This window comes from Phalaenopsis equestris, unplaced genomic scaffold, assembly GCF_001263595.1.
Source record: "Phalaenopsis equestris unplaced genomic scaffold, ASM126359v1 Scaffold000600, whole genome shotgun sequence".
In the NCBI taxonomy this organism is placed as follows: domain Eukaryota; kingdom Viridiplantae; phylum Streptophyta; class Magnoliopsida; order Asparagales; family Orchidaceae; genus Phalaenopsis; species Phalaenopsis equestris.
In genome coordinates, this window is record NW_018165040.1 from 1,970,856 (window position 1) to 1,997,323 (window position 26,468).

The window sequence follows — 26,468 nt, forward strand, 5'->3', positions numbered from 1 at the left end:
GTGGCGGAGATGGGGAGGAAGGCGAAGGAGGCGGTGGATGAAGGCGGTTCTTCATTTCTAGCTATGGAGGAAATGGTGAAACTCCTTGGTAAGGGTACAATTGAGGATTGATTTAGCCAAAACGAGCTGTGGTTTCCCTATTAGCTATCAATAAATAAAGATAGTCTTTAGAGAGGAGTAAATAGCAATGAACATTTGTACTCTCTCTTGTCTATCTTATAAAATTATCTCATTATTTGTAAGAGAGATAGTACAATATAATGGTATCATATTTCCGCCCCTACTTTAATGAGAATTTTACATGATATTCAATGTATTTTACATAATGAGCTTATTGTTGGACTGCTCTTTTGACTCGGTCGATTAAGCTTGTTTGGCCTCTACTCGGTAAGACTGATCTAGTTTGTTAGGCCAAGCTGGCGTTATCGATCGACTAAGTTTAATTAGTTTCAGGTCAGCAAGAATGATTCAGATGGCTATGCATTACCATTGATTATTAGATGAAGAGCTCTGGCAAGGTGAAACTAGGCTATTAGGTAAAAAGTAAATCACTGCAACCTGATAGATAACAACGAGGAGATTTTGTGAGATGATTATAAGACTATTGCATTGTCAATTATTGATCATTGATGGAGAGCTTTGGAGGCATCCATATGACAAATGATGATATTGATAAACTGACCTTCCTTAGGTCAGATCTACCGGGAGGCAGGCCAATGCCTTATGTCGGTTTTCTTGTTATGGCAAGCTTGGATGCTTATCTGCATTGCCCTAGTCTGATTGGTTCATACTCAAATCATTTGATCATTCTTTTATCCTTCTCCTGGCTCGATCGGCTTTTGTTTCTGGCTTGAACGACTACGTCTGATAGCATAAGCGAGTCTCATGATTTTCTGTCTATGAGCCCTCCTTTGTCATAATCCGTCATTTTTAGATTGTTAGATCTCATGATCCATGCTAGCATATTTTTTATGTCCAAATAGAATTTTTTAATGTAATTTGAATCTCATCAAGGAAAAAAAAGGAAAATTTATATACATACATACATTTTTCATGTATATGCATATCTAAAACCTAAACTTTTCATATCTATACCTATAAAAAGTAAATAATAATGATATTTTTGATATTATATTAAAAATTTGAACATTATGTATGTTGAGGAGGATTTTGTATCACAATTTCCATTTATTGTAATATAATATAATTCAATACAAACACACAAGTAAATAAAAGAATTGACAATTACAATATTCAACAAACTGTAACAATTCGATTTTTACATCTCCTTAAAATTTGGAACAATAGGATGAATCAGTAATTAAAAAAAAAAAAAAGAACATTTGAGTTCACTCTTCAACTTCAAGACCTGGTATATACTCCAAGCTCACATCAAAAACAACCGGGCTGTTAGGTGCCACTCTCGGCCTTCCTGGTGCTGAACTCAGTCCTTTAGGGAAAGCCAACTGACAACAAAACAAATTTTAAACATAATGTTATTAGCACTCCAACACACATCAACTTGGCTTTTACACATTTTAATGGAAACAAATAACATGGGGAAAAAAGAACATCATTATCCCGTTAAGTTTTACTTTATCTAGAAGTTACCAAAGATCTCGACTCTTGGCTCGAACGATTTGCTCTTAGATTTGTACGTTAATAGTTATAGATTCGAGTTAATTCGAACTAAATATTCATTAGCTTCTCGTGTTGAGTTCTATATGTTAATGGCTCGAATGATTTGCTCTTAAATTTTTACGTTAACAGTTATAGATTCGAGTTTGATTTGTGATCTATTTTTGAACTAAATATTCATTAGACTCGTGCAAAGTTCTACATGTTACCGGCTCAAATGACTTGCTCTTAAATTTTTTATGTTTATAGTTATAGAATCGAGTTTGATTTGGGATCTACTTTGAACTATATATTCATTAGCTTCCCGTGCGGAGTTCTATATGTTACTAACTTTGTGCCCCCCTTCTATAGAGTCAGCCTCGTGCCTACTTATCTACACTTTGAATTGAGAGAGATCCAATTCAAATAATTAAAACTACATACAATAAAAAGAGCAAAGTTTTATACAAGTTTGCCTTATTGATGATTGCATTCATGATAATAATGGTGGAGAATTGTGGAGAAATCGACAACTCTATTCTCTCATGTACCAAACTTAACATTACTGCCCTTCGTTTAACTGATCAAGGAAAATGTACATGCGTAGCCCACAAATTCTTATGTATTTACATATCTAACACCTTACCTATACATAAAAAGGTGCTATTTTTGACGTGATATGAAAGATTTGGGCAGCATAAATGTAAGAATCCAAGTTTAGATGCCGGATATGTAAATACATGAGAATTGAATGGTATGGATATAAATGCCCCTTCTAAATTATACAAGATGGGTTAGGCCACTCACTGGACCTGGTATATATAGTCTTCTTTTCCCTCCGATTTTCATGCTCAAAATCCCTTCATCAAGTCCCTTTATTACCTATCATAGCATTGATAATTAGCAGAAGGAAAAAAAAAAAAAAAACTTTACAAACTATCACTTCAAAGCACAAGCAAAAGTCAGTACTTCATATTAGTTCAAGCTAGTGCTATAATAAAAAATCAATTGATATGAAATATGAAATATTATTTTTTAAAATATTTTTAATAATTTAAAAACAAATTTCCTGAGTTTTAATGTATTTTGAACATATTTTATATTACCTTTTTTTTTTTTAACTAAAACAGTTCATGAGCTAAAAAGTTGTGTGATGTTGACTTGAGTTTTAGTTTGTTGGCTCATTGAACTCAGCTCACAAGCTACTTATCAAACCGAGTCAGAGCCGGCTCGCGAGTCGGTTCGACTAAGTTACACCCCTACAGTTTAGCATACAAATAACCCAAGAAGTACCTCCTTTCTTCATATATTATTTTTAAGTGTTGCAAGTTATAACACATTGATTCATAAGAAGGCATTGGACCTCCATCTGTCTTCATTAATGAAGGAAAGAAATGGATTGTCCAAAAGGACAAAATGCTCATAGTTCAATTAGCATACCTGACCAGAACCAACACGGAATATGTAGGGCTGACCTTTCTCCAAAGAACTGAAATTGCATCAAGAATAAAATAAATATTATTAAAAAATTTTGTTTAAAATTGTTCATTGCTTTAATAGGGATGAAAAATGAATCTATTATTTCATTAGCACATACAACTTACAATTCCAGATTTTCAATGGAATCAGTCCATCTTAAAATATACACGGGCCAAAAATTTTTATTTACATTTCACTCGTTTATTTATTGAGTCAAACACGAACTATTAGCGAAAACAAAGCCTACTGTAAAGTCACATGTAAATAATAAAAAAAAAATTGTGCTGCCACATGATATTTTTTAATGCTTCTTATATTCATGATATGTAAAGAAAGGATTTTTCAAAAAATCTCCTTTCATTTCATTGAAGAAGGGAATGTATATAGCCTTACAAGTTACAACATTTACAAATAAATCCATAGACTTCATCTATTTACAAATAGGACCCTACATTACGTACAAATCTCAACACTAAGCCCATCTTGTCACATAACCTAGACAAATGTAATGAGCTAAGTGCCTTGGTGAGCAAGTCAGCCACTTGCTCTCCAGTGACTACATAACTTAGCTTCAGTAGTTTGATATTCAGCTTTTCCTTGATGAAGAACCAATCAATCTCCACATGTTTGGCTTTATCATTTTGCACTGGGTTGTTGGCAATGTTGATCGCTAATTGTTGTTGCACCTCAACTTCATTTAAGCTTCTTGGTCCACCTTGAGATCTACCAACAAGGCTCTCGACAACATCTCAGCAACTCCTAAGGCCATGACCCTATACTCTGTCTCAGCTGTTGATTTCCCTACTACCGATTGTTTCTTGCTCTTCCAGAAGACCAAGTTGCCCCCTACGAACATGCAGTATCCAGATGTAAACCTGTCATCAGCATAACTCGCCCATTCAAAATCACAAAATACCTCAATATCTACATGTCTATTCTTCCTGAATATCAAAACTTTCTCTGGTACACTCTTCAAATACTTCAGAATACGATACACTGCATCCATATGACCCTTCCTTGAATCATGCATGTAGTGACTCACCGCACTTACTGCAAAAGAAATATCGGGTCGAGTGTGGCATAGATATATCAGGTGACCCACCAACCTCTGGTACCCCCACGATCAACTGATTTACCTGCCTTTGTACTGAGCTTGATTTTCTGATCAATTGAAGAAACTGCAGATTTACATCCTCGCATACCTGTCTTCGTGAGAAGATCCAGTACATACTTTCTCTGGGAAAAGAACATCCCCTCAAGTCCATGGGTCACTTTAATCCAAAGAAAGTATTTAAGTTATCCCAGATTTTTTACCTCAAATTGTTTCTCCAATCTTCCCTTCAGTTGAACAATCTCTTTCTCATCATCACTAGTAATAATTATATACAACTAGTATGGTAGTGTGGCATTCATGTTGCCGAAAGAACATTGTGTGGTCCGCATTGATCTGTTGATATCCCATGCTAACCATCTTCATTCTAAACTTGTCAAACCAAGCTCGAGTAAACCGTTTCAAGTCATACAGTGACTTCCTAAGCCTACACGCCTTGCCCACTGTCTAGGATGTATTGAATCCTAGTGGTATCTCCATATATACCTTCCCCAGTAACTCCTATGAATAAAAGCGTTCTTCACATCTAGTTGGTGGAATCTTCATCCAGAATTCATAGCCAGAGAAGTCAGTGTCCTCATTGTCCTCATTTTTGCTACAGGTGCAAAGATTTCATCGTAGTCAATGTCATATGTTTGATTGTACCTTTTCTCTACTAGTTTTGCTTTATAACTCTCCACATTCTCTTCTGAAGTTTTCTTTACCATGAAGATCCACTTGCATCCAACTTTTTGCTTCCCTGTTAGGAGTGGTGCAATCTCCCATGTTTTGTTTTTATCAAGAGCTTCAAAACGATCTTATTAAGCAACCTGTCACTTTCCACTTATTAAGTTTTGATATCATGCATTGTCACTTTCCACTTAGGATCTTATTAAGCAACCTGTCAACACTTAGGCATAGAGACAAAGTTCAATGATGTAATGAACACTCCATGCAAATGTGAGATGTTTAAATAAGAAATAAAGTTTGCAATGTCAAGTTTTCACCCAAAACGATCAGGAGGATGTCCTGCATTACTGCGGGAAGTCTTCCTTAACGTTGAGGGGGAAGAGTGAACGAAGGAGAAATAATATCACCTAGGAGTTTAAATCAAATGTGAATGGTGTAGGTGTCTCAATAGTTGGGGAAACTGCAAATTCTATTCCCTCAGTTTACTTCTTTCTCCATGTATACATCCTTAACTCACCTCCAGCTTAAATCCTACCACTTTTGGAGTCAATCTCCTCGATTTTGGTCTCCTCAGTTGATTCATCCCATATCACAGGACATGACATTATTTTCACTTACACCACTTCATCACCACTACTACTCACTCTCTCTTGGCTCATATCTTCAACGCATGTGAGTCACCGAATGGTGAATTCACCTCCAAAGTGTAGTATGATTCAAACTCTTTGAATGACACATCTATACTCACAAAGAGCCTATTCTTAATCGGGCTCCCGCAGACATAACTTTTCTAAGTAACAAAATAACCCACCATTTCGTAACTATGGGATCCAACTTCCTTGCATATGGTCTATTGTCTTTCACAAAACATACATATTTAAATACCTTCAATGAAAGGATCCCATTATGATCTCCTTTCAACATATGACAATGAGACCTCCACTCCAACTCTTAAAGACATCTTTAATCAATTGAGTGACTGTCAGCATTGCTTGCCCCATAACTATTGCGGGACATTCATTGCCATCATCATACTTCGGGCTACCTCTAAAGGATGTCGGTTCTTCCTCTCTGCTACTTTGTTTTATGCTAGTGTGTATGGACATGTGATTTGGTGTTATATCTCTTAAGCTGACAAGTAGTTCCCAAATGTTTTGTTGATATATTCTATCCAATTATCAAATCTCAGTGCCTTCACAACTGCATCATATTGGAGCTGGATTTCCTTGTGGAAATCTTTAAAATAAGCAGCCACCTCACTCTTCTGTCTCATCAAGTAACACGAGAAAAACAATCAATAAACGTAACAAAATAAAGACAATCATTCACATAATTAGTAGAACAAGGTCCTCATACATCATAATGTATCAAATCAAACACGCCAGAGCTTCTTTTCCCATAACTGACATAAGAGCTCGTTATGAGCTTGCCAAACTCACAAGCATCACACACCAATTTCTCCTTATTTGTCTTTTCATACATAGATGGATACAACCGACTCAATAAACTAAGACTAAAATGTCTCATTCGTTTGTGATGTCACATCCTCAACATTCCTTCAAGATTCTCCTATTGCAACACTTTCTACCATGGATGTCAGAGCCGAGTCCATCACCTCTCGGTCCAAGTATCAGAGTCCGTTATGCCACATTTCAGTCCAAAGTGTTTGACCCGTCCCTTTCTCTTGGAAGATCACCTGTGAAATATTAAAAAAAACAATACATTTTTAATTGGAGAATAGTGACACTAATGGATAAAATGTTCAATGGAAAGAAAAGAACATGTCAAACATTTGACAAAGTCATAGAATCGGTACACTATACTAAACCCTTACCAACAACAGGTTGTGTTGTGTCATCACTATCTGAATACTCTTTGGAACTACTAGATGTGTATAAGAAGAGAACTCCCTAGTGTTACTTGTCACATGTCGACATGCCCGGAAGTACTATCCATTATGGTTATTTTGTGGTGGATATAGAGGCAATAACATGTGTATTATGAGTATAATTTGCTAAGTGTACATTTGCACTTGGATGACGATAAGGCGGATGCATCCCCAGTGACATCACATGTCGCTCTCTGCTTCCTCTTCAACATCTCCAGTAAATTGTGATCATCATCGATAAAGACCACCCATCTCTTTCTCGTCCTCCGCTACCATCAGATTTGTCTCCTCTTTCACCTCTTTGGCCTCCTCGGCTACGACCGCGACCTCTAGATTGTCCATATCCACATGTTTCTCTCTCTTTCGGTGGCTTTGGACAAGCTCTGCTCAGGTGCCTTACTTCTTCACAGTTGTGGCACCTGCATGTCTCTCCCTGGGCATCTGTCATATCTGAGCTCGAGGCAGCCAAAGCTGATTGCATACCTGAAAGTTCAATCAACTCAGAGTGCAGCCTCATGTGACTCTCTCTGCACGATCAATGTTCTGCTTCTATTTCCCGGTATTGAAGTCGCCACTCCCTCACATAGATCCGCTTGCAATCCCTGTTTCGTGAGCCTCTCTATGAGCTTCCCCACTGTGTATCCTCGACGCCTTCCGTCTCTCTCTGCATGAAGCCACAAGCGCCACTTCTCTACTCGCTCTGACTCAAACAACAAACGCGATCTATGTTCTCCTTGCAGCGCCTCCCACAATGATCGATCCTATGCCTTAGCCCACACGATCCCAAAGGCAGTCTCGGCCCTAGCTACACCACTCGAGCCTATCGTTCTTCTTCTTCTTCCCAATTGATCAAACCAGCACTTCGTGACCGAACTCTATGATACAGTCTCGATCAAATTTAATGGAAAGAAGGCGACTGCGAAGATCTAAGGCTACTAGGTTATGGCTCTAATACCATAAAGAAAGGATTGCTCAAAAAACCTCTTTTTATTTCATTGCTAAGTGGCTTATATATAGCCTTACAAGTTACAACATTTACAAATAAATCCCTAGACTTCCTAGACTTCATCTATTATTTACAAATAAGACCATACATTACAAATTTTAACAATATGTATGTTGAGCTTCTATTGGCTCGAACACAATCAAATAAATCCGTGTTCTCATTCAAGCATTAAGTAACGAGTTTGTAAAAATAAGTAGAACTCGAGCTAATTGCTGAGTCAAGCACAATCAAGCATAAAAAAAGCTTTTTCACATACAAATGAACTACAACCAAATCAAAGCAAATATAATGGAGACTATTCTTCCTCACCATTTTCTTGCATTTCCTTCAAATGAATATTTAAAGGAAGATTTACTTACATAAATACCATTGAATTCCGATATAGTTACATGTCTTAACACCTAAACTTCAATTTTTACATATATGCCACCTTACATGTAGTGTATTTCACTTTTTAAAGTTAAATTTGTATTATATTTTTTATGAGATGTGAAAGATTTGGGTGTTATAAATGGAAAAAGTAAAGTGTATGGATTAGATATGTAAATAAATAGGAATTAAGTAGTATGCATGTAAATGAAAATTTAAATGGAATTGAATCCCTAATAAAACTAGAATGTTATTCTAGTATCAATGAAGAGCCATCTACACTAAGAATCAATTTCAGTAGAAACAAACATAAAGCAGACATTAAAGTGCTATATTTCACAATCAAACCGATTCAGGTTCTCACCTGTCAAATATTTGCCCATTTGGTACCATGGCAATATAATTTGCTGCAACCTGATATAAAAGAAGGAGATAAATCAAATTATTTATTCTGTCAGTATAAAGCAATTTCAGCACTATAGTTAAAAGAAGGGAAATTTACATATGTAGAACACAATTTTTTATGGATTTACATGTCTCACACCTAAACTTTCATATTTACTCATACAACACCCAAATCCTTAATATCGCATCAAAAGTAGCACTATTATCACCTTTTGGGTAGGGTTGTGAGGGATTAATACGCTCGATGAAGAACTTTGATTCTTCTTTATATAAGACTCTTTATTTTCATTTATTTAAATAGTTGGACAAAATTATACAAATTTTTAAACTTTGATGTCAAAAAGCGCAAATATTGTTTGCTTTTTCAAACGACTTGCCCAAAAAATGATAAAATGCTCATTTAATAATGATTTAATGATTTTTTATAACTTAATCTAGGCTTTCATAACATTATATGTTATATACAGTTCAAAATTTATTATATTAATGAAAGTGAAAGCATAATAAAAACATCGAGCAATTGATTAAATGTCTATATTAAAAAATCTCCTCAGTTTCATTAAATAATTAACATCCTACAAACAGTCACTGATGCTTGATTATGAGTTTAATAATATGCAATAATATTTTGAATTTTTGGGTGTATTCAAGTTCGTCTGGAGCTCAACGAACAAATAGATGAATGAGCTTGAACAATGTAATACTCGGCACGACTCAATTCATTTACAGCCTCTATTTCTCTTCAGCCATATCCTTAAAAAAGAGGCCGCACCCATAAACTCAAAATAAGTGATGCAATGGAGAATAGGCCGGGAAACCTAGAGCTATTGATGACAATAAATAAATAAATAAATAATCGCCTTAAAATCATATTATTTTGAATATTAATGAATAAATAAAATATACCTGAAAACCAACAGGTGGAGTTGGACCCACACCAACTTGTATGTCCTTGTACTGTAAACCCGTTTCTGTTGTTGTCATTGGCACCTAATTGCAAAAGAAATAGAAATAAACAATTTGCAACCACATTTTAAAAAGTATATGAAATTGAAAAGGCATAACCAATAAGTAATCATCTCATGAAAACATTCAAAACATTAACATATTCACATTTTATCATGATTAAATTGCATTTATGTTATGAGTATTGATGTGTTATAGGAAGATTCTACGTAAAGTTGTTGGATCCAATGTTATTCGTAAAAGATACCGAGACAACTACAAATAAGACCCAGTTGACCTTTTAGACAAAGAAGGATGAGTCAAATCAAGCTAAAAGACAACTCTTTAAGAGAGAGATAGTAATTAATGTTAATGGCTTTCTTGAGGCCTTAACGAGCAATAGAGCAATTTTGACATCATTTAAGATATCAATATGTTCTTTTTAGATTTACTTTAGTGGCATTTCATTTAGATATATACCACTCAATTCTTATGTATTTACATATCTAACACCTAAACTCTGATTTTTATATTTATACAACCCAAATCTTTCATATCACATTAAAAATAGCACTATTCTAGTTTAAAAAAAGTGAAATACACCGTTTCATGCATAGGTAAGGTGGAATATATGTAAAAGTTGAACTTTAGGCGTTCGATATGTAAATACATGAGAAATGAGTGGCGTGCATATGATTTTTTCTTGATTTTAGGATAACAAAAAACAAGATAAATACAAGTTTATCTGTGTAACTCTGGAAAGATGATGAACTTAGACTGTCATGAGGTAGAGATCATGCTAAAATTTAGCAGCTTGATTCATCAAGTTGAATAAAACATCAAAACAATTCAGCAAAATTTATTAAAGATGTATCAAAACTTGATTCATCAAGTAATTATCTTAAACAATGAACAAAACTACAATGACATATGAATGACCATAATTGCAAATATAGGGAGCCAAAATAAAATGAAATAAATCCTTAACATCTGCAGTATACCAGGATTCAGAGCTTCATATTTTCTGAAAGTTTCAGTCATAAATACAAGAGAAATTTACATGCATGCCACACAATTCTTATGTACTTACATACATAACACCTAAAGTTAGATATTTATAACACTTTGGTACCATAAACCTATGCATGAAAATATGTATTTCACTTCTAAAAAGTTAATAATGATGGTATTTTCTTATGTGATGTTAAAGTATTGAGCGTTATAGATGTAAATATGAAAGTTAAGTGTTAGATATGTAAATAAACAAGAATTTTGTGGTGTGCATGTAATATTATAAAACAAGTGAGGCAATATGAATCAAAAAGTACATTTTCAAGCTCCTTCTCACATGACTCATCACATAGTCTTGGCCTTTGCTCTACAGGCAACCCAGCTCCATTAGTTCTGTGTGTCAATATGCCAAAAGCAGAGAGAGATGAAATCAATCCGAGCACAGTTCTTCGACTAGTTAGAGTATTTTCTTCAGTAAATTTCTCCAAACCGCATCTTAGTTTAAAATTAAGCAGCTTTGTTGGGTACAGCTGGTGGGAACAACGTGAGAAAATCTTAGTGGAATTTATACCTACAAAGAGACAGAATAGAATGGCTGAGTCGAAGAGGAGTGAGGAAATAAATTCTGATTAAGATAGGAAAACTATAGAGTTTTTCTCAGGAAATTAGAGCTTTCAGACTAATAAAATCCCTCTTCAGTTTCCTTGTAGTTCTCTGATAAATCAAAATTTCTCAGAGCAGTGTTTTCTAGGTGAATTGATTCATCATCTCTTCAAAATTTAGAAAGAAACTAAAAAATCCCAAATTTAGGAACAATGTATGAGCGATCAACAGTTCTAGAAACTCATTAAATGCATTTTCCTCACAAATCATAATGCAAAGTAGCGTTATTCATATAAAATCTGGAAAATAAAGTTTAAGATGCGGAGTACATATCACATTTTCTCGGAGTATAATTTATAGAAGAAAAACAGTTCTAATAACTTACAGAGAAGGGGAGAATGGAGAAGAGAGAGGCCGTTGAATAGCAGAAGGGGCGAAGGAGAGGAGGAAGACATGGAAGCACTTTGGGGAAGAAAACATGGAGTCTTAGATTTTATTAGATAAAGGGTAAGGCTGAAGGGGAAAAGAAAGAAGACGATCAGCCACACGTTATGGAGAAAAGGGTAAGTTGCCTCGCGGAATTAGATAGGTACAATTTCTGTGAAGATTTTAAAGAATGCAGAATTTGAATGGGATTTTACAAATTTTAAATTCCATGATTTTGCTAAATTTTTCTTTAGACATGCCAAAGATTAAATTCTGAAATTGTTAAATCCCATCAGAATTTAATGAATTTAAAAATTTGTGTGGTACAAATTATGGATTTTAAAATGAATATTCAAATATTTTTTAGGGGGGCATTTAGGTACATTCCACACAATTCTTATGTGTTTACATGACAACTATCTAAATATTTCTTATATATAATTATATTGTTGATGATTTTTTAATTCCATATTTTAAATTAAAGCTATAAGATTCGTTTTTTATGTGTGTCGGGAGATTCATGGCGATAAGGGGATAAACTGACATCTGGACGTAGTGCGAGATCCAACACACACATAGGTAAATGAGAAGTAAGCAAGAGAAGACAACTTTATTTTTACGTGAAAAACCCTGTAAATGGAAAAATACCATAGGGTCTCCCCCAATTTAAATAATTCACTATGTAATTATAGCCACATAAGCCCACCCTTCTTTTGAATTAAAGAATATGAAATTACAAAGTTAATGTGCAACGTAGTTCCGTGATAATAGATGTAATAAGACGTAAATGTCGTCCTCGATTGCTATGAAGGCAGTGGACCGTCATGAATGTTTTGGACGGTAGTTGTAATGATATCTTATCATTGATTCGGTTGTTGAAAATCGTGGTAGTCACGTAGATCATAAATGATTGTTTTCATGAGAGTTGTTTGGGCGTAGAGGTTGTATTAGGGAGTTGCATTAGCTATGAGTTATGTTGTCATTGTTGGTTACGTGTTTATGCTGCAAAGGCCAGAGTTTGGAGCTGCATAAGTTGTGAGTCATGTATGTCGTAGTTGATCACATATGTTGTGACGGGCAGCTGTAATACGTCTGCAAGCCATAAAAGTTAGAGTTAGGAGTTGCTTGAACTGTGGATCACATATGTCGTAGTTGGTCATGCAAGTTATGGTGGTGAACTGTAGTAACGTCAATTGGTCGCCAAGGTCATTATAAGGGGCTACAGTTACAGTAAATCACATAGATCATAGGATGTAGTAGGAAGCTGTGAGAAGGGAGCTCCAGGAGTTTGGAGAACATCACCTTATTTTGAGTATGATGGATGAAAGCAATTATTACGGGGAGTTACATCATACTCAAAAGTGCATTATTACATTATATTTGTGGTGTGTCATTACACTGTCTTTGAGGTGTGTCATTACACTTTCTTTGGACTGCGTTGTTTACATTATTTTTTTAGATGCGTTGTTACACCGTCTTTGGGATGCGTTGTCTTCAGGTTTTGTGGTTATGTCGTTGTTTTTGTTTGTTTTTTTCTCATTTATTTTAGGAGTTGTCAGCTTGTCGATCGTCGTATACTTCCTTTATTCAAATAAATCACCCTTCTGAATCAAATCAGTGATTCAAAAAGGAGAGGAGCCGAATAAAAAGAGACATACGACAAAGAGACAAACAAGAGAAAAAGTAAAACGTGGAGAGTTTACATGCGATAAACCTCGCAAGGATAGGTCAAGAATCTCCGCCTAAATAAGATCGGGCGGATGCACCTTAAACCAATATCTGCAAAAGAAGTATCTATGTAGACTACCCATAACCAAAGTATCATGTGTATGTACCTGTTATGGGGTCAAGAGTACTCCCAGAGGAATGTGTTCATGCTAGTTAATTACATCTTGAGAGATACCCAAAAATACTCTTGATAAAAAGAGTTTCGCTTATATTATCATAGCCTGGGGTATAGGCAATCAAAGAAAGGTTATTCCGTGTGGGAACAGTCCCGATGCTTCAAAGCTCACGCTAAGTCATCGGGCAGAGAGTGAGTCTCTCACATCCCGCTCTCACAACATCCCGAATGGGTAGCGGCTCATCGGCACACGAGGCCCACAGAATAACCTAAATCATCTTGACGAGGATATTCTAAAACGTCAAAGCACGTCCGAGCCATAAGGACAGAGGACAAATCGTCGTATCTCATATGGGCGACAGCTCATCGGCATCAGGCTGTCAAAATGATATCGATAAAGTCAATGAGTGATATGGCTCAAAGGGGCTAAAAAAAAGGATAGTTAGAGTGATCCTAAAAGGTAAATGTAACTGGGTTGGGGTACCACGAACCCGTCATCCACAACTAATAGGACCCTAAGTTTACCTGGTCGTGAAGGTAGTCAACCCAACACGTCCTGAGATCCCAGTCATGAGATTCCCGGTCTGCAATCCGTGAATTACGTCGTCCACAGGAACCTTGATAACCCTAACGTCAAAAGAAAGAAACTCTATCCTATGACTAAAACCTGAAGCTCGGACTTATACCTGCCGAAGCGGTAAGGATGCCTCGGGAAAGAAAGAGAAGTGGAGGTTCAACCATAAAGCTAGAAAACATTCCAAACAAAAGGACTTATATCCCGTCTGGGTTGGAGAGCCTTCTAACACCCTATGCGCACTAGACAACCACCTATATGAAGGTGTGTTGGGTCAGTCAGGTTGGAGAAACACGGGGGCTTCTCCTCGGGACATGCAAATATAATGCAGCTATCTAGAGCAGTCCTAAAGTAATGTGGAGACCTTATTAATATATGTAGGAAAGTAAAGGTTGCAATTTTTAAATTCTGAATATTTTAATCCTAAATTTTAATTATCTTGAATATTTTATTTAAGATTTTGTAGAAACTTAGGAATTTAAGTCCTAAAGAGCCTTTGTTTTATCGTGAAATCCCAGATAAACCACAGAAAGAAATAAGGAAAACACATACAAGTGTAAGCATGCAACATGATACAAAAAACAAAACAAGCCAAATAAAAATGATAAACGGGCTGGTACCGCTGGGTCGGCAACATATCCCAAAAAAGAAAAGGGTTGGCCGGACTCCGCATATACATGCCGCATATACATGTCTGGTCCTAATTCTATACATCAATATAAAATGTAAAATTAAGATACGAGGCACGAGCAACTGCTCCTGGTGCCCTCCATGTGGTCCCTGCGCCAAATGCCTCGGAACCCGTGCTCGTATCTTATTTCTACTACAGGACTCTCCTAGACTCTAAAAGTACATAGAGAAAAGAAGAAACCTCAATCATACATGAAAATAAGTGTTAGTGGGAAATATCACATGCATATAACGTATCATGAGCCATGCCTTACAAGCGGAGGAGCAAAATAACACTTGCAAGCAAAATGGTCAAAAATCATCACATAATGCTCCATAGTGGTACATGTGTGTGTGTGTGTATAAATAGACATGACTCCCTGCAGAAGAACGCCCTAACACACTACCATACATATGCAACATGCAGTCACACCACAAGCACAATGCAAAAGAAAGATGTCTGGTCAGGGCAACCAATCCAACAGAGAACAATAATCAGACATCAAAAAGACTATCTAGCATTCTAAATCCTAGCCTAGCACATCATCTAACAAAAAGTGTCCTAACCGGCATCTAAGCCTAATATTTAAGTGCGGGGTAAGTATGTGTATAGTATGACTTTGACGGGGTCGCCATACCGGCCCCGTCTTAAAGATCCGAAGGATCTAAAGGTTGTCACGAAGAGTGTTGACACAAGATAGATTCATTAGATCTTTAGCACAATCATATTTGTGTCAATCTCGATGACTTAACTCGCATTGCTCACTGGGATCAACCCGACAAACAATGTTCGTTAAGACATCGTGACCAACACGAGGTCATTCTCTTAACGAGTATGACAAGTCGTCGAAGAATGAGCAAAACAAACAATCATGCAGAAAGCCCACATTGTGACTGCTCGATTAAAGTACAAGCAATCACAACAGGCACCCAAAAGGGCGAACACACCATACAAATGAATGAAAGGATGTCACATGCAACATGACACACACAAATGTGATGTACCAATAAAACAAGCTACCAATATAGAGGAATTACACCTGCCCGGAAACCCGGGGTGTCATGCAACTAGCAGACACCAGCTACAAGTGAGTTTGCATCAAGTAAAAGGATACCTATAAAGAGGAATTACACCTTACCCGAGAGGCATTCACTGAGCAAACATGCAAACATGCAAGATATGCAACATACATGTGATAAGTGCACCAAAGTGGTGAAGGCGAATATTTCGTAACGGTAGTGACTCAGAAATAACGGGCATGCTGTAGCGGCAACGACCTAAAAGATGAGTATGCCGAGGAGGCAGTGACCCATAGATGGACATGCCGCGACAACAGTGGCTTGTGCAGATGAGTATGCCGAGGAGGCAGTGACCCAGAGATGGGCATGCTGTGATGACAGTGGCTCGACAGATGGGTATGCCGATGAGATAGTGATCCGGAGATAAGCATGTCGTGATGACAGTGGCTTGAATAAAAGTACAATGCAAACAAGTAATATTGCTCATACAAACGAACAAACAGACACATACACACAAACATGCAATACGATCATGCAAACATCATGCAATACGATCATGGACAACACATGGACAACATGCAATAACATGCAAATGATTGGTTTAACGGGTAGTGGTAACCGGTCGAGCCAAAGTGGCAGGTCGATTAGGCCGGGGCGGCCGGTCGAACCAAAGTGATTAAGTGATTGTTCATATGAAATGCAATATGATCAGCTAGCTAAAATACATCAAATGTTCAATGCACATGCAATGAAACCCAATAACTAGACAGCACGTCGAACTCGTTCTAATGACCTCGCATAGATACCTCGGGTTTACACATTTGGATCTGCGGCATCGCCGCCTCCAGCTTTGGCGTGACAACGTTGAGGGTTTCCCCTTCCAATTTCTCATAGGGAAAACTCTCCACTGTTCGTAGGAAGGACTAGCTACAAAGCTTTTTTCGCTCTACGAACGTCGATGATCTTATAGGACAGACTAGATACGAAGCTTTTTCCGTCCTCTAACATCGAACTCAACTAATCCCTTCTAGGGAGATTAGGAGCTCCAAAACCGTTTGAAATTGAGATTCCAACCCGGCGAGGTTAAAGGCCTAAGGCTCACAACAGGGAATCACTCGGCTTCGTATAAAACTTGGTCAACGCATAAGCAGTCATAACCTAAATGCTAGCTCTAGGTAAATCAACTATCAATCACGTAGGTACGTCGTCGCGCTGGCTCACGCCGACACCTTACCCTGTGTGGGCGATCAAACTCACACGCCTAGACAACACTGAAAACCTAAGGCCAGCTAAGAGTTAGATGATCTCACCACCGTGACGGTTGCAGACGCGTTCTCTTTGCTTGATCCAAACTCACCGGCGTCCTATCCATGCTCTAGTGTGTCTCGTAGAACGTGCACAAGACAATAAAAAGACCCAATGAGGGAGGTTCATCTTCCGGCGAGTCTCGTAACAAAACACATGAAAAACATGAAATATTTACGGAGTGAGCAAAGTACTAAAAATAATAATTTTGACATATAAAAATATAACCAAAATATACCTTCGAGAAGAGACACTCGACGGCGGTAAAAGAGAGGAAGTTTTCCTCACAAAGGAAAAGACGCTTGCACCTCCTCGAACAATGACACCGCTCGCTGTCCGGCGGCGTCAAGCTGCTCCGACGAAGTATCCGGTCGCCGGGAAGGTAGGACGGTGAGGTGGAGGAGTTAGCTCGCTGGCAGTGCACAACGAGAGCGAAGGAAACACGGAGGAGAGCCCAAAATCCAACACCCTCTTCGTTGATTTTCTCCTTCGTAAATGCGACGTCCGTGAATCATAAGGCCGACAAGGAGGAAGAGGTTCAGCGAAGGTGATCAGAGAGCTGGCAGCGTTAAGGATAACGCCGACCAAGAAGGAGCAAAAGAAATGCTCGGCCGGCGGCTGAAGGAGCTTTAGCGGCCAGAGGGGAGCTGACGGTGAAGAGCATCCCCGACAAGGAAGAGCTCCGGCGTCGGACGCGAGGAGGAGGCTGGACAGGCTTCGCGAGAACCAGAGAGTGGGTCCCGCTCAAGAAAGGAAGGAGTAGGCGCTTGCCGGCATTTGGAAGGGCCTCCGGCGAGTGGCCAAGCAGGGTGGGCGACACGCGATCAAGAAAGGAAGGAGTAGGCGCTTGCCGGCATTTGGAAGGGCCTCCGGCGAGTGGCCAGTGAGGTTCGCCGACCGGAGAGCAGCGTGCTCTTTTCGCGAACTGAGGGAGAGCCCCGGCGCGAAGTAAGAGATGACATGAGATCGAGAAGAGAAATGTGTGAATTTTATTATTTCTCTGCATGCAATGCATGAATTATATATATAAACCCATGGTGAGATGAATAAGAGAAAGAGAGAGAGAGTGCGTGAGCAGCAGATAAGGGAGGATAAAAAAATATATTTTTTTATTTTTTGTATAATAATAATAATTATTATTATTCTCCTCGCATTTATCACCCCTACACGTCTTCACGGCAAAATGAGGGTCTCTCCTAGTTAAAATCGACGTTCCGAACACGACTGCGCAATCCGTTTTGTCGTTTAGGGTCATTCGACACTTTTTCGATGATCAGAGTACACATCTTTAGCCCGCACGCGAAATCGTGGTGCAATAGATGTCCTTGCCAATTGGAATCGACGTTCCAGACTTTCCCGCATGGTTCATTTCGTCGTCCGGGGTCATCTAGACAAATTTTTCAACCAGATCGGAGCTGTTCGACGTGTCAAATGTCGGCCGGCTTTCGCCGAAGCGAAAGTTAAAGCCCAACAAAGTGACCCTGGTAACGTGCCCCTCAACACACACCGAAAGGTCCCGGGTGGGTTTCTCAAGCTACCAGATGCTACGGACGAACCGTAGACCATCTTGAGTCATGCAGGCGGACACCTTATATACCTTATATAAAAAAATGATGCCAACAGTCGTCTTGAAGGTGCATCGTTATGCCATTTTTGAGACGCGTAGTTACACCATCTTTGAGTGTGTATCATTACGTTGTATTCATAGTGCATTCTTACACCATATTCTGGTGCGTCATTATTCATCATTACACTATAAAATTTATCATTGTTACACTGGTTAGTAGTTTATTATCTAAACTAAGTAAACATTAAAAAAATAATAATTAAGTATTAAGTAATAATTTAACTTTTAACAATGACTAATTATTTGTTTTTTAACTATATTAATTAACAATTATTTAGAATTTTATTTTAAAATATATATTTTAAATTAATAACTATTTACATATAGATTAATTTAATTGTAAGTAATTGGATAACATATCAAAATAATATTAATTTAAATTAATAAAATTAAAACCGCAAGTCCGCAAACCTATCTAACCCTTCCCTGGCTCGGCCTCCCCCCCCACCAAACCCTTGCCTCTGGGGTACATCACTCCCCTCAACCTGTTTCGCCCGAAGACACTTCGCCTCTCTGCCACAAATCCTCCCCCTCCCTAGTTTCGCCCAAAACCATCGCCTTCGCAACCGTACCCTCGCGATACAGTCATCATTAGAGCTAACTGGGAAGGCAACGTCGAGATCGCGGCGAGACCCGAACTCCCATCTTTCTCCTCATTGCGCTCCGCTCCTACCCGAAACAATCGAGGAGATAACTTCACATCTTTCTTTTGCGTTCCCGGATTCACTAAATCCGATTTACGCCCGAGTTTTGTGAAATCCGGATTTATCAAATCCGCGGCTCTATTTTGTCCAGACCAACGGTATGGCAAGATTTAGTTTAAATCCACGCTACCTTCCTTCTCTAAATCCATTACATGATTTATTATTTTACAGAAGTTTGATTCAACTTTTCATTGGATCTAAAGTTTCGATTTTTATCGCTTGACAATATTTGCTTAAATTCTGCCACCAATTACACTTTTCTAACATTTTCATGTGAAGTTTCTTCCCATCTTGTTAGAAAATCTATGAAATGAATCCGATGAAGGGGGTTTTCTTCCTTTGTTCACAGTTGGCAGTTGAATTCATTCAATTTTTTTGAGCAACTAATCAAAAACTTGATTCGTACCTGGTCTCATAGTTTCATTCTTTTTTTATCAAGAATAATTTTATTTACATTCGTGAAACTCCTCAGAGAAGTCACATGGTTCGCTAATTTGATTACTTGGTCTGCAATCCATGAATTTATAATTTATTTCATCAACTACTCAATTTAATTATTTAGATGTTTCTATTAAGCATATATTTTATGTTTATATTTTCATTCTATGTAACTTTTTATTTTAGTTAGCTATGAAAAAGATACTTTAAAAAATTGTGGGATGCAAATGAACTCAACAATATTTAGTTGGTTGATAACAATAATATAAAGCTCAAATAAACTTTGTAGAAATTTGGATGATATTTTAGCTGATCCAAGATTAAGGAAAATGATTTTATAATATCATCCAAATCACTGGATAGAGCTTGAAGAGCCTATTTGCAAAAATAAATGGTGTAGTTTGATGAATTGTGTGCTTTATAGCATAATAGGATGAAATTTTTTTAAAAAAAAATTAGCATTAAATATGCTATATGGTGCAATGAAATTAGTGCTTCTAACATTTAGAAAGAAATTGTATGTGTCTGTTATTGAGATGCCAAAAGTCATCAATAATAATTTAGGCAATTAGTTATTTGCACAAAGATTACTTGAGTCCAAAAAGAATGATATTTATTTACCCTTTGGCATATTTACTAATGATGCTTGTTTTGATCTTATCAAATATTACAATAATGATTGAATATGCAACCTTTGTTATGCAAATTGTAGAGTCACTTGCACAATCACTTGGGAGACTATTAGAGGATTAATTTTCTAGTCTTTTATATATATTGAAAAAAAACATCCAGCAGTGTTTATAATGAAATAATTGTATGATGATTTTACAAGATGACATTAGAAGAAGCAATTATACCACCCTATCTTACATAGAAAATTGATATCACATGTGATACTCAACTTATTATTTTTCTATTGAAATGATATCGGTCATTATTGTAATTTAATTTATTTTATTTAATTATTTTTAATGCTTTAACTATAAAAATTTTCTATTTGAATCTGGTCATGATTGATGGATCTATTTATAATAATGGCCACTAGATAAAATTTAAACAAATGGTATATCAACTATAAAATATAATAAAAAAATGTACGTGACAAACTAATAGAACATTGCGACTAGCAAATGCAATGCCACATGCAAATTTCAATCTTATAACCTAGAGATGTTGGCTTGTTAACTTTATTTAAATACATTAAAAATAGTAATATTTAATTACAGTGAAATTCCACTCACTATATGTCCCAAGCCAAATCCTTTCATCTAAAAGAAAAAAAATTATTATCTTTGATCTAGTTTCAATGTTTCAAGAACAATTATTGAGTTGATGATAAGAAGTTTAGTTTTCTTTGATTTGTTTGGTGTTGCACTTAGACTTGGTGTGGATGCAAAAGCAAACCTCTTGATTTGCCTCTTGATTTGAATACATGTACACTTATTATTATTAATTACTACAAAGAAAAAAAATAATCACCGACTTGCATTGTTAAATTAATGGTTGCAATACTGAATGATGAAGGACGATAAAGTTTTTTAGCTTAATCATACTAAAGCTTGGCTCATTTTATTAGAAATTTTTTTTCGGTGAACCTGCTTGTGGGTTTATCATGTTGAGATTTAGAATAGAACAACACAACTTAATATTATTAATAAAATGATGGGTATTTAAACCCAATTACAATAAGCACAACAAAGAAAAAAAATAAAAAGAAATAAAATGAATAAGAAAGAAATAAAACAAACTAAAACAAATAAGAAAGAAATAAAAAGAGAATAAAAACTAATAATAAGTAATAACGACTAGAGATTGCCGTTATAATTCCCCCTCAAGTTGAAGCATAGATGTCAGTCATGTTCAACTTGGATTTGAAGTCATCAAATAAAGGACAAAGAAGATTCTTGGTGAGGATATTTGTTAGTTGACCACTGGATGACACAAAAAAAACACAAATTTTTCTAGAATCAATCTTTTTCTTAATGGAGTGTTCGTCGATCTCCACATGTTTTGCCCGACTGTACTGGATTGGATAATGAACAATGTTGATGACAACCTTATTATCACAGAATAGCTGCAGCGGGACAAAAGTTGACATACGAAGTTCGCGGAACATGATGCATAACCATAGGGCTTCACAGACCCTAAAGGGCTTGGACTGGGATTCAACTTCAGCATTGCTCCGGGCAATTACAAATATTTTTTTTGCTTTTCCACGCGACAATATCTTCTCATATAAATGAGCAATAACCCTAGGTGGAACATCAATCATGAACCGATTTGACCCAATCAACATTTGTATAAATAATAATAGACCGAGAGGTGTAATGAGAGAAACAAACATGAGCCCAATGTACCTTTTAATAGTAGAGAATCCGGTGGATAGCTTGGAGATGATGTTCATAGAGGTCATGCATGAATTAACTCACAATACCAATTGCGTGGTATATGTTGGGGCGAGTATGAGCGAGGTAAATGAGTTTCCTCACAAGACGCTTGATATACACAACTTTGAAAATGTTAGATAAATTTTCATTGTGATACATAGGGACAGTTATTGGTTTACACAAAAGAAGGTTGCTCTCTGTCAATAAATCAATCACATATTTGTGCTGAGATAGATGCCTTGAGATGACTGTTGACCTCGCTTTCGGTCAAGGTGTAGCTTTCCCCTCTTTAATAGCCTAGGATCTAGCCGTAGGACCTTTCTGCCGACTATTCCTAGAAAACTAGTGAAGGAGCCCTTCCCGTTAGCAATTCTAGATTTTTCTTCGCTCGACTTGACGTTCCATGTGTGGTAGTTTGACGTTCCATGTGGTAGTTTTGACCGCTATTGCCTAGCAGGTAAGGCTACTCCGAAGAAACTCAAAGAGCACTCCTATAGGACTGACAGCCTTAGGATTGACCCCTACTCGTTGATTTGGCACAGCTGCGCTCTTCGCCGTCCAATTTAATCGAATTCGAGCCGAAATTTTGATAGGATTCGGATTGCAACGCGTTTTTGTCCCAATCGTCGACGAAGTTGCCCGGACGACTCCAGATGACGAAACGGACTGCGCCGACGGGTCCGAAACATCGATTTTGCTTAGGAGAGATGTTTGTTTCGTCGCGAGGGCATTTCTGGAGAAGGAGATGTGTATAAGTATTATTTATAATAATAAATAATATTTAATTATTATTTATTATAAATAAAACTTAAACCTAATCCTAATTTCATTCCCCTCTCCCGTCCGCCTCTCCCTCGTGCGTTCCGTGAGTTCTTCTCTCGCTCGTGCTTCTGCCCTAAGCCACTGTGATCCCTTATGTGACCCCACGAGCTCGAGGCATGGGAACGAAGGTTCCCGCGCTCCCCTCTCTCGCAGTCGCCCCTCCCCCCCCATCATTCACTTGCTCCTCCAGCCCTGCTGGATTTTTTTTCAATCATTGGCTTCTTCTTCCCTTAGCGTATATCAGAGCTCCTCTGTGAAGCTTCAAGGGGCCGAAAATTTGTTCTGGGGAGGAATTTTCTCTGTCACTCTTCTTTCTTATTCTTTTTTTTGAGTTTCTAGTGCTTCAATTAAGTTCTTCTCACTGTTGGGAGGAAAGTTTGGCTAGAGAACATCTTTCTGTGATTTCACATTAAAGAGGTACTTCTCCCTCCCCCTGTGCTTTACCTGTTTTCGGTCTTGCTCTGTGCCTTGCCTGTACTCAACTCTGCTCTATGCCGAGCCCCGTTAGCATGCTAGAATAGGAAGATTACTATTTGCCTCATTCCTAAACATGTTCTAACGTATTATTTATACATTTGTTATGTGGGAAATAACATTTAAAGGCTTGAGGGTGTGTATTTCCCTCCCCCTCACTTTCTCGGTGCTTTACTGGCTTTCTGTTATGGCCTTGCCGAGTTTCTGGTGATGAGCTTGTGGTGTAGTGCTGGAAGTTAGATTTGGTTGAGCAATGTGACATGCTATTAATTCTCTCTTTTACTTTGCTTATCTAAAGTGCTGAAGTCATGGCATGTTTCCTACCTTCTGAGGCATAGTTATATTAGAAACAATTAAAAGGATGGCCTTGAAATAATTTGGCCCCTCTCATGAGCATGTTAGTATATGTATTGTGAAACTTTCATTCACTTTCACTCAAAGCATGTGGTAGTTCTAGGTTGAATACCTTAAAGGCATGGGAATATTTTTCTAACCCTCATTGTGGCCTAACTTTTAAATCTCAATTGCAACCTGGTTTTCGACCCTTGCTGGGTTCGGGTTTTGGCCTTGCTTGGCTCGGTTTTGGCTTCCTGTGTCTTTCTCTTACTCGAAATGCATGTTATAAAAAAAAAAAAAATTAATTTGGAAAGCTCTGCAACCTGTTCCGAGGGCTTGGTCTAGCTCCTCGTGAAACATCCTTTTGTTTAAATACCTGTTGGAAGGTGTTTCATGTTCGGAATACTCAAGTTAGGGGCCTAAATATACTATCTATGTTATTGTTCTTGCTTAAGGCATATATTGGCTCTATATCTTGATATTTCAAAAGCTCGTGAGCTGTCCCTTGGCTTTGAATGGTTCGGTTTTATCTTGAAGCGACTGGAATTTTAATTTCTGCTAAAGATTGAATTTTAATCTATGCTCAGGCTTTGTCTTGGCCTTGAACGACTCGGTTTTGGGTCTTTGTGGGCATTCGGTTTTCTAATTTTTGTTGAGGATGGGCTTTTGGTTTTGGTTAGAACGTCCTACTAACTGTTTAAACTTCATGTATGAGCTTTGAAGGGTTTGTTTTTGACTCTGTTTGGGGGCTCGGTTTGCTCGCTTTAGCTCCTATCCGAGAGCCCGTTTCTGGTGTTTATTCTTATCCCTGCTCTATAGCTGTGGGAGGGTTCAGTTTCATTTGCTTTGGCCCCTGCTGGGCTCGGTTTTGGCATCTTGTGAATGTTCTTTGGCTTAATTATACATATTGTGGAAAAGTTCATTTTGAATTTGGATTTCCATAGTTGTTCTTGTTTGAGACATATGGTCGTCCTATATTTTGATGTCTTGAAGGCATAGAGATGTTTTCTAGTCCTTGTTGTGGCCTGGGTTCGAGCCTTAGCTGTGGCTCGGTTTGCCTCTGACTGTGGCTCGGTTTTGCCTTGTCCTGCCCCTACTCGAGGGGTGGTTTGGGTTCTGATTTCCATTGGCCTTAACTCCTAGGGTTTTGGAAGTGTATAAGACTGCAGTTTGATGTTTGCTTGGTCCCTAGCCATGGGTTTGTGATGTGGTTGAGTTAGCCTTCCCCTTTGGTCTTGTCCGTGAGCTCACCATTGGGATTTGCTCCTCTTATAGTCCCTACTCGTGAGACCTATTGGAGTTTGTTTGGTGTGATTCGGTCCTTCTAGTTGGGCTTGAATGGCGACGAATCAAGTTCGCCATCCCAAAAAAAAAATACAATTATCTCATTTATCCTCTTATGTATGCCGAAGGAATATAGTAGCCACTGATGATTCTCTTGGTTGCCTTAGCCGTGAGCCTCACTTGTGCCTTGGGTTGCCTTTGGTCGTGGGTTTTAGCAGCTGTCCCTTGCTGCCTTTAGCCGTGAGCCTCTTTTGGCTTTGGGTTGCTTTAGCCGTGAGCTTTAATAGCTCCCCCCTTCCTTTTTGTCGCCCTGGCTGAGAGCCTTACCTGCTGTTCATCTCTTTATAGTACCCCCGGTCGTGAGCATTTATTTGGTTTTATGGGAAGATTTTATGCTTATTTGATATGTGAGGCTATGGATTAACTCGGAAGTTGGAAAATTTTTTATTTCAACTTTGGGATTTTGGGAAGATTTGCAAGCTTTATTTGGGAGAGCATTTGGTTGATTTGATTAATCCTACGTCTTTGGGGTTTGAAAAATCAACGCAAAAGTGACATTTTATGTTTGTTAGGAAAGACCTCGGGCCCTACTTTTCCAGGTCTTTTTGATATGAGTTTTTGAGAGCTGACCCATTCTCCTTTTTGGTGTTTTAGATGGATCAGTATCTTCTCCCTCTCATCCCATTTTTGTTCTTTTCTTTCCTTGCTTCTTAGTTCGGTTTTCGATGCTTATATCCGATGATCCGATGCATAAGTCATAAGTGTCCACGTATAGCCTTTTGCTATACGTGAAACCATCAAGCAAGGTCGCAAGTAGTTTGTTTTGGGGCGTAGGGTGGTGATGATATAGGCACACCGAAGATAGAGCAGAAATATGTCCTATCATATAACATCAAGATCCAGATATTTGATGAACAATAGGATAACGGTATCCTTCACTGACATAAGTCTAGCGGGAGTTTGCTCGAACCTCCTTAGGTAGTTGGCAGTCTCACGCTCGACAGCGTAATCGACTTGCGGACAATAAAAATTGTTAAAACCTATGTATTTGATGAGCAATAGGATAACGATATCTTTCACTGACATAAGTCTAGCGGAAGTTGACTCGAACCTCCTTAGGTAGTTGGTAGTCCCACGCCCGACAGCGTAATCAACTTGTGGACAATAAAAATTGTTAAAACCTATTTTAAAAAAAAAATAATAAAAATATATTTTTCGCTATAAAATAAAATTTGATAATCTTTTTTTTTTGAAGACCCATGTGCATGTCAAAAACATAAATTTAAAATACATTTTTAAAATCGATTGTCCACCTGACGAGTACCTGTTTAAGCTGGGAAGTAGCCCTCTAGGTGAGGTTCAGAATACATTTCTAGACGAGTGGCAGGTTCCATGCATTCGGGTGACCAAGTAGTCTTCGTGGACCCTCGAGTACATATACATATATCTGAGCCTA

The 26,468-nt window shown here is 37.7% G+C and overlaps 2 protein-coding genes across 3 annotated transcripts in view; one reads left to right on the forward strand and one right to left on the reverse strand.

Moving 5' to 3' along the window:
- Window positions 1–1,179: 1,179 nt before the first annotated feature.
- On the reverse strand, window positions 1,180–11,635 carry LOC110029742 (peptidyl-prolyl cis-trans isomerase FKBP16-3, chloroplastic). Of its 2 annotated transcripts, none has more exons than XM_020732165.1 (7): window positions 11,489–11,635; window positions 10,818–11,071; window positions 9,451–9,534; window positions 8,504–8,553; window positions 3,058–3,106; window positions 2,425–2,499; window positions 1,180–1,466 (listed from the first exon to the last, which is right to left on the reverse strand). In XM_020732165.1, exons 1-7 carry the CDS (start codon window positions 11,556–11,558, stop codon window positions 1,350–1,352), a joined length of 699 nt encoding a protein of 232 aa, XP_020587824.1. In that variant the 5' UTR covers window positions 11,559–11,635; the 3' UTR covers window positions 1,180–1,349. The 2 variants fall into 2 exon arrangements, with proteins under 2 accessions (XP_020587824.1, XP_020587825.1); XM_020732166.1 differs by having other exon boundaries at window positions 1,359–1,466; window positions 2,430–2,499.
- A 7,357-nt stretch (window positions 11,636–18,992) lies between these two features.
- The window catches only part of LOC110029774 (DNA-directed RNA polymerases I and III subunit RPAC2), a 15,217-nt gene continuing 7,741 nt past the window's right edge, over window positions 18,993–26,468 (forward strand). Inside the window, exon 1 of the mRNA XM_020732203.1 lies at window positions 18,993–19,369. The gene's annotated coding sequence lies outside the window, so the exon portion shown is untranslated. The remainder of the gene's footprint in view (window positions 19,370–26,468) is intronic.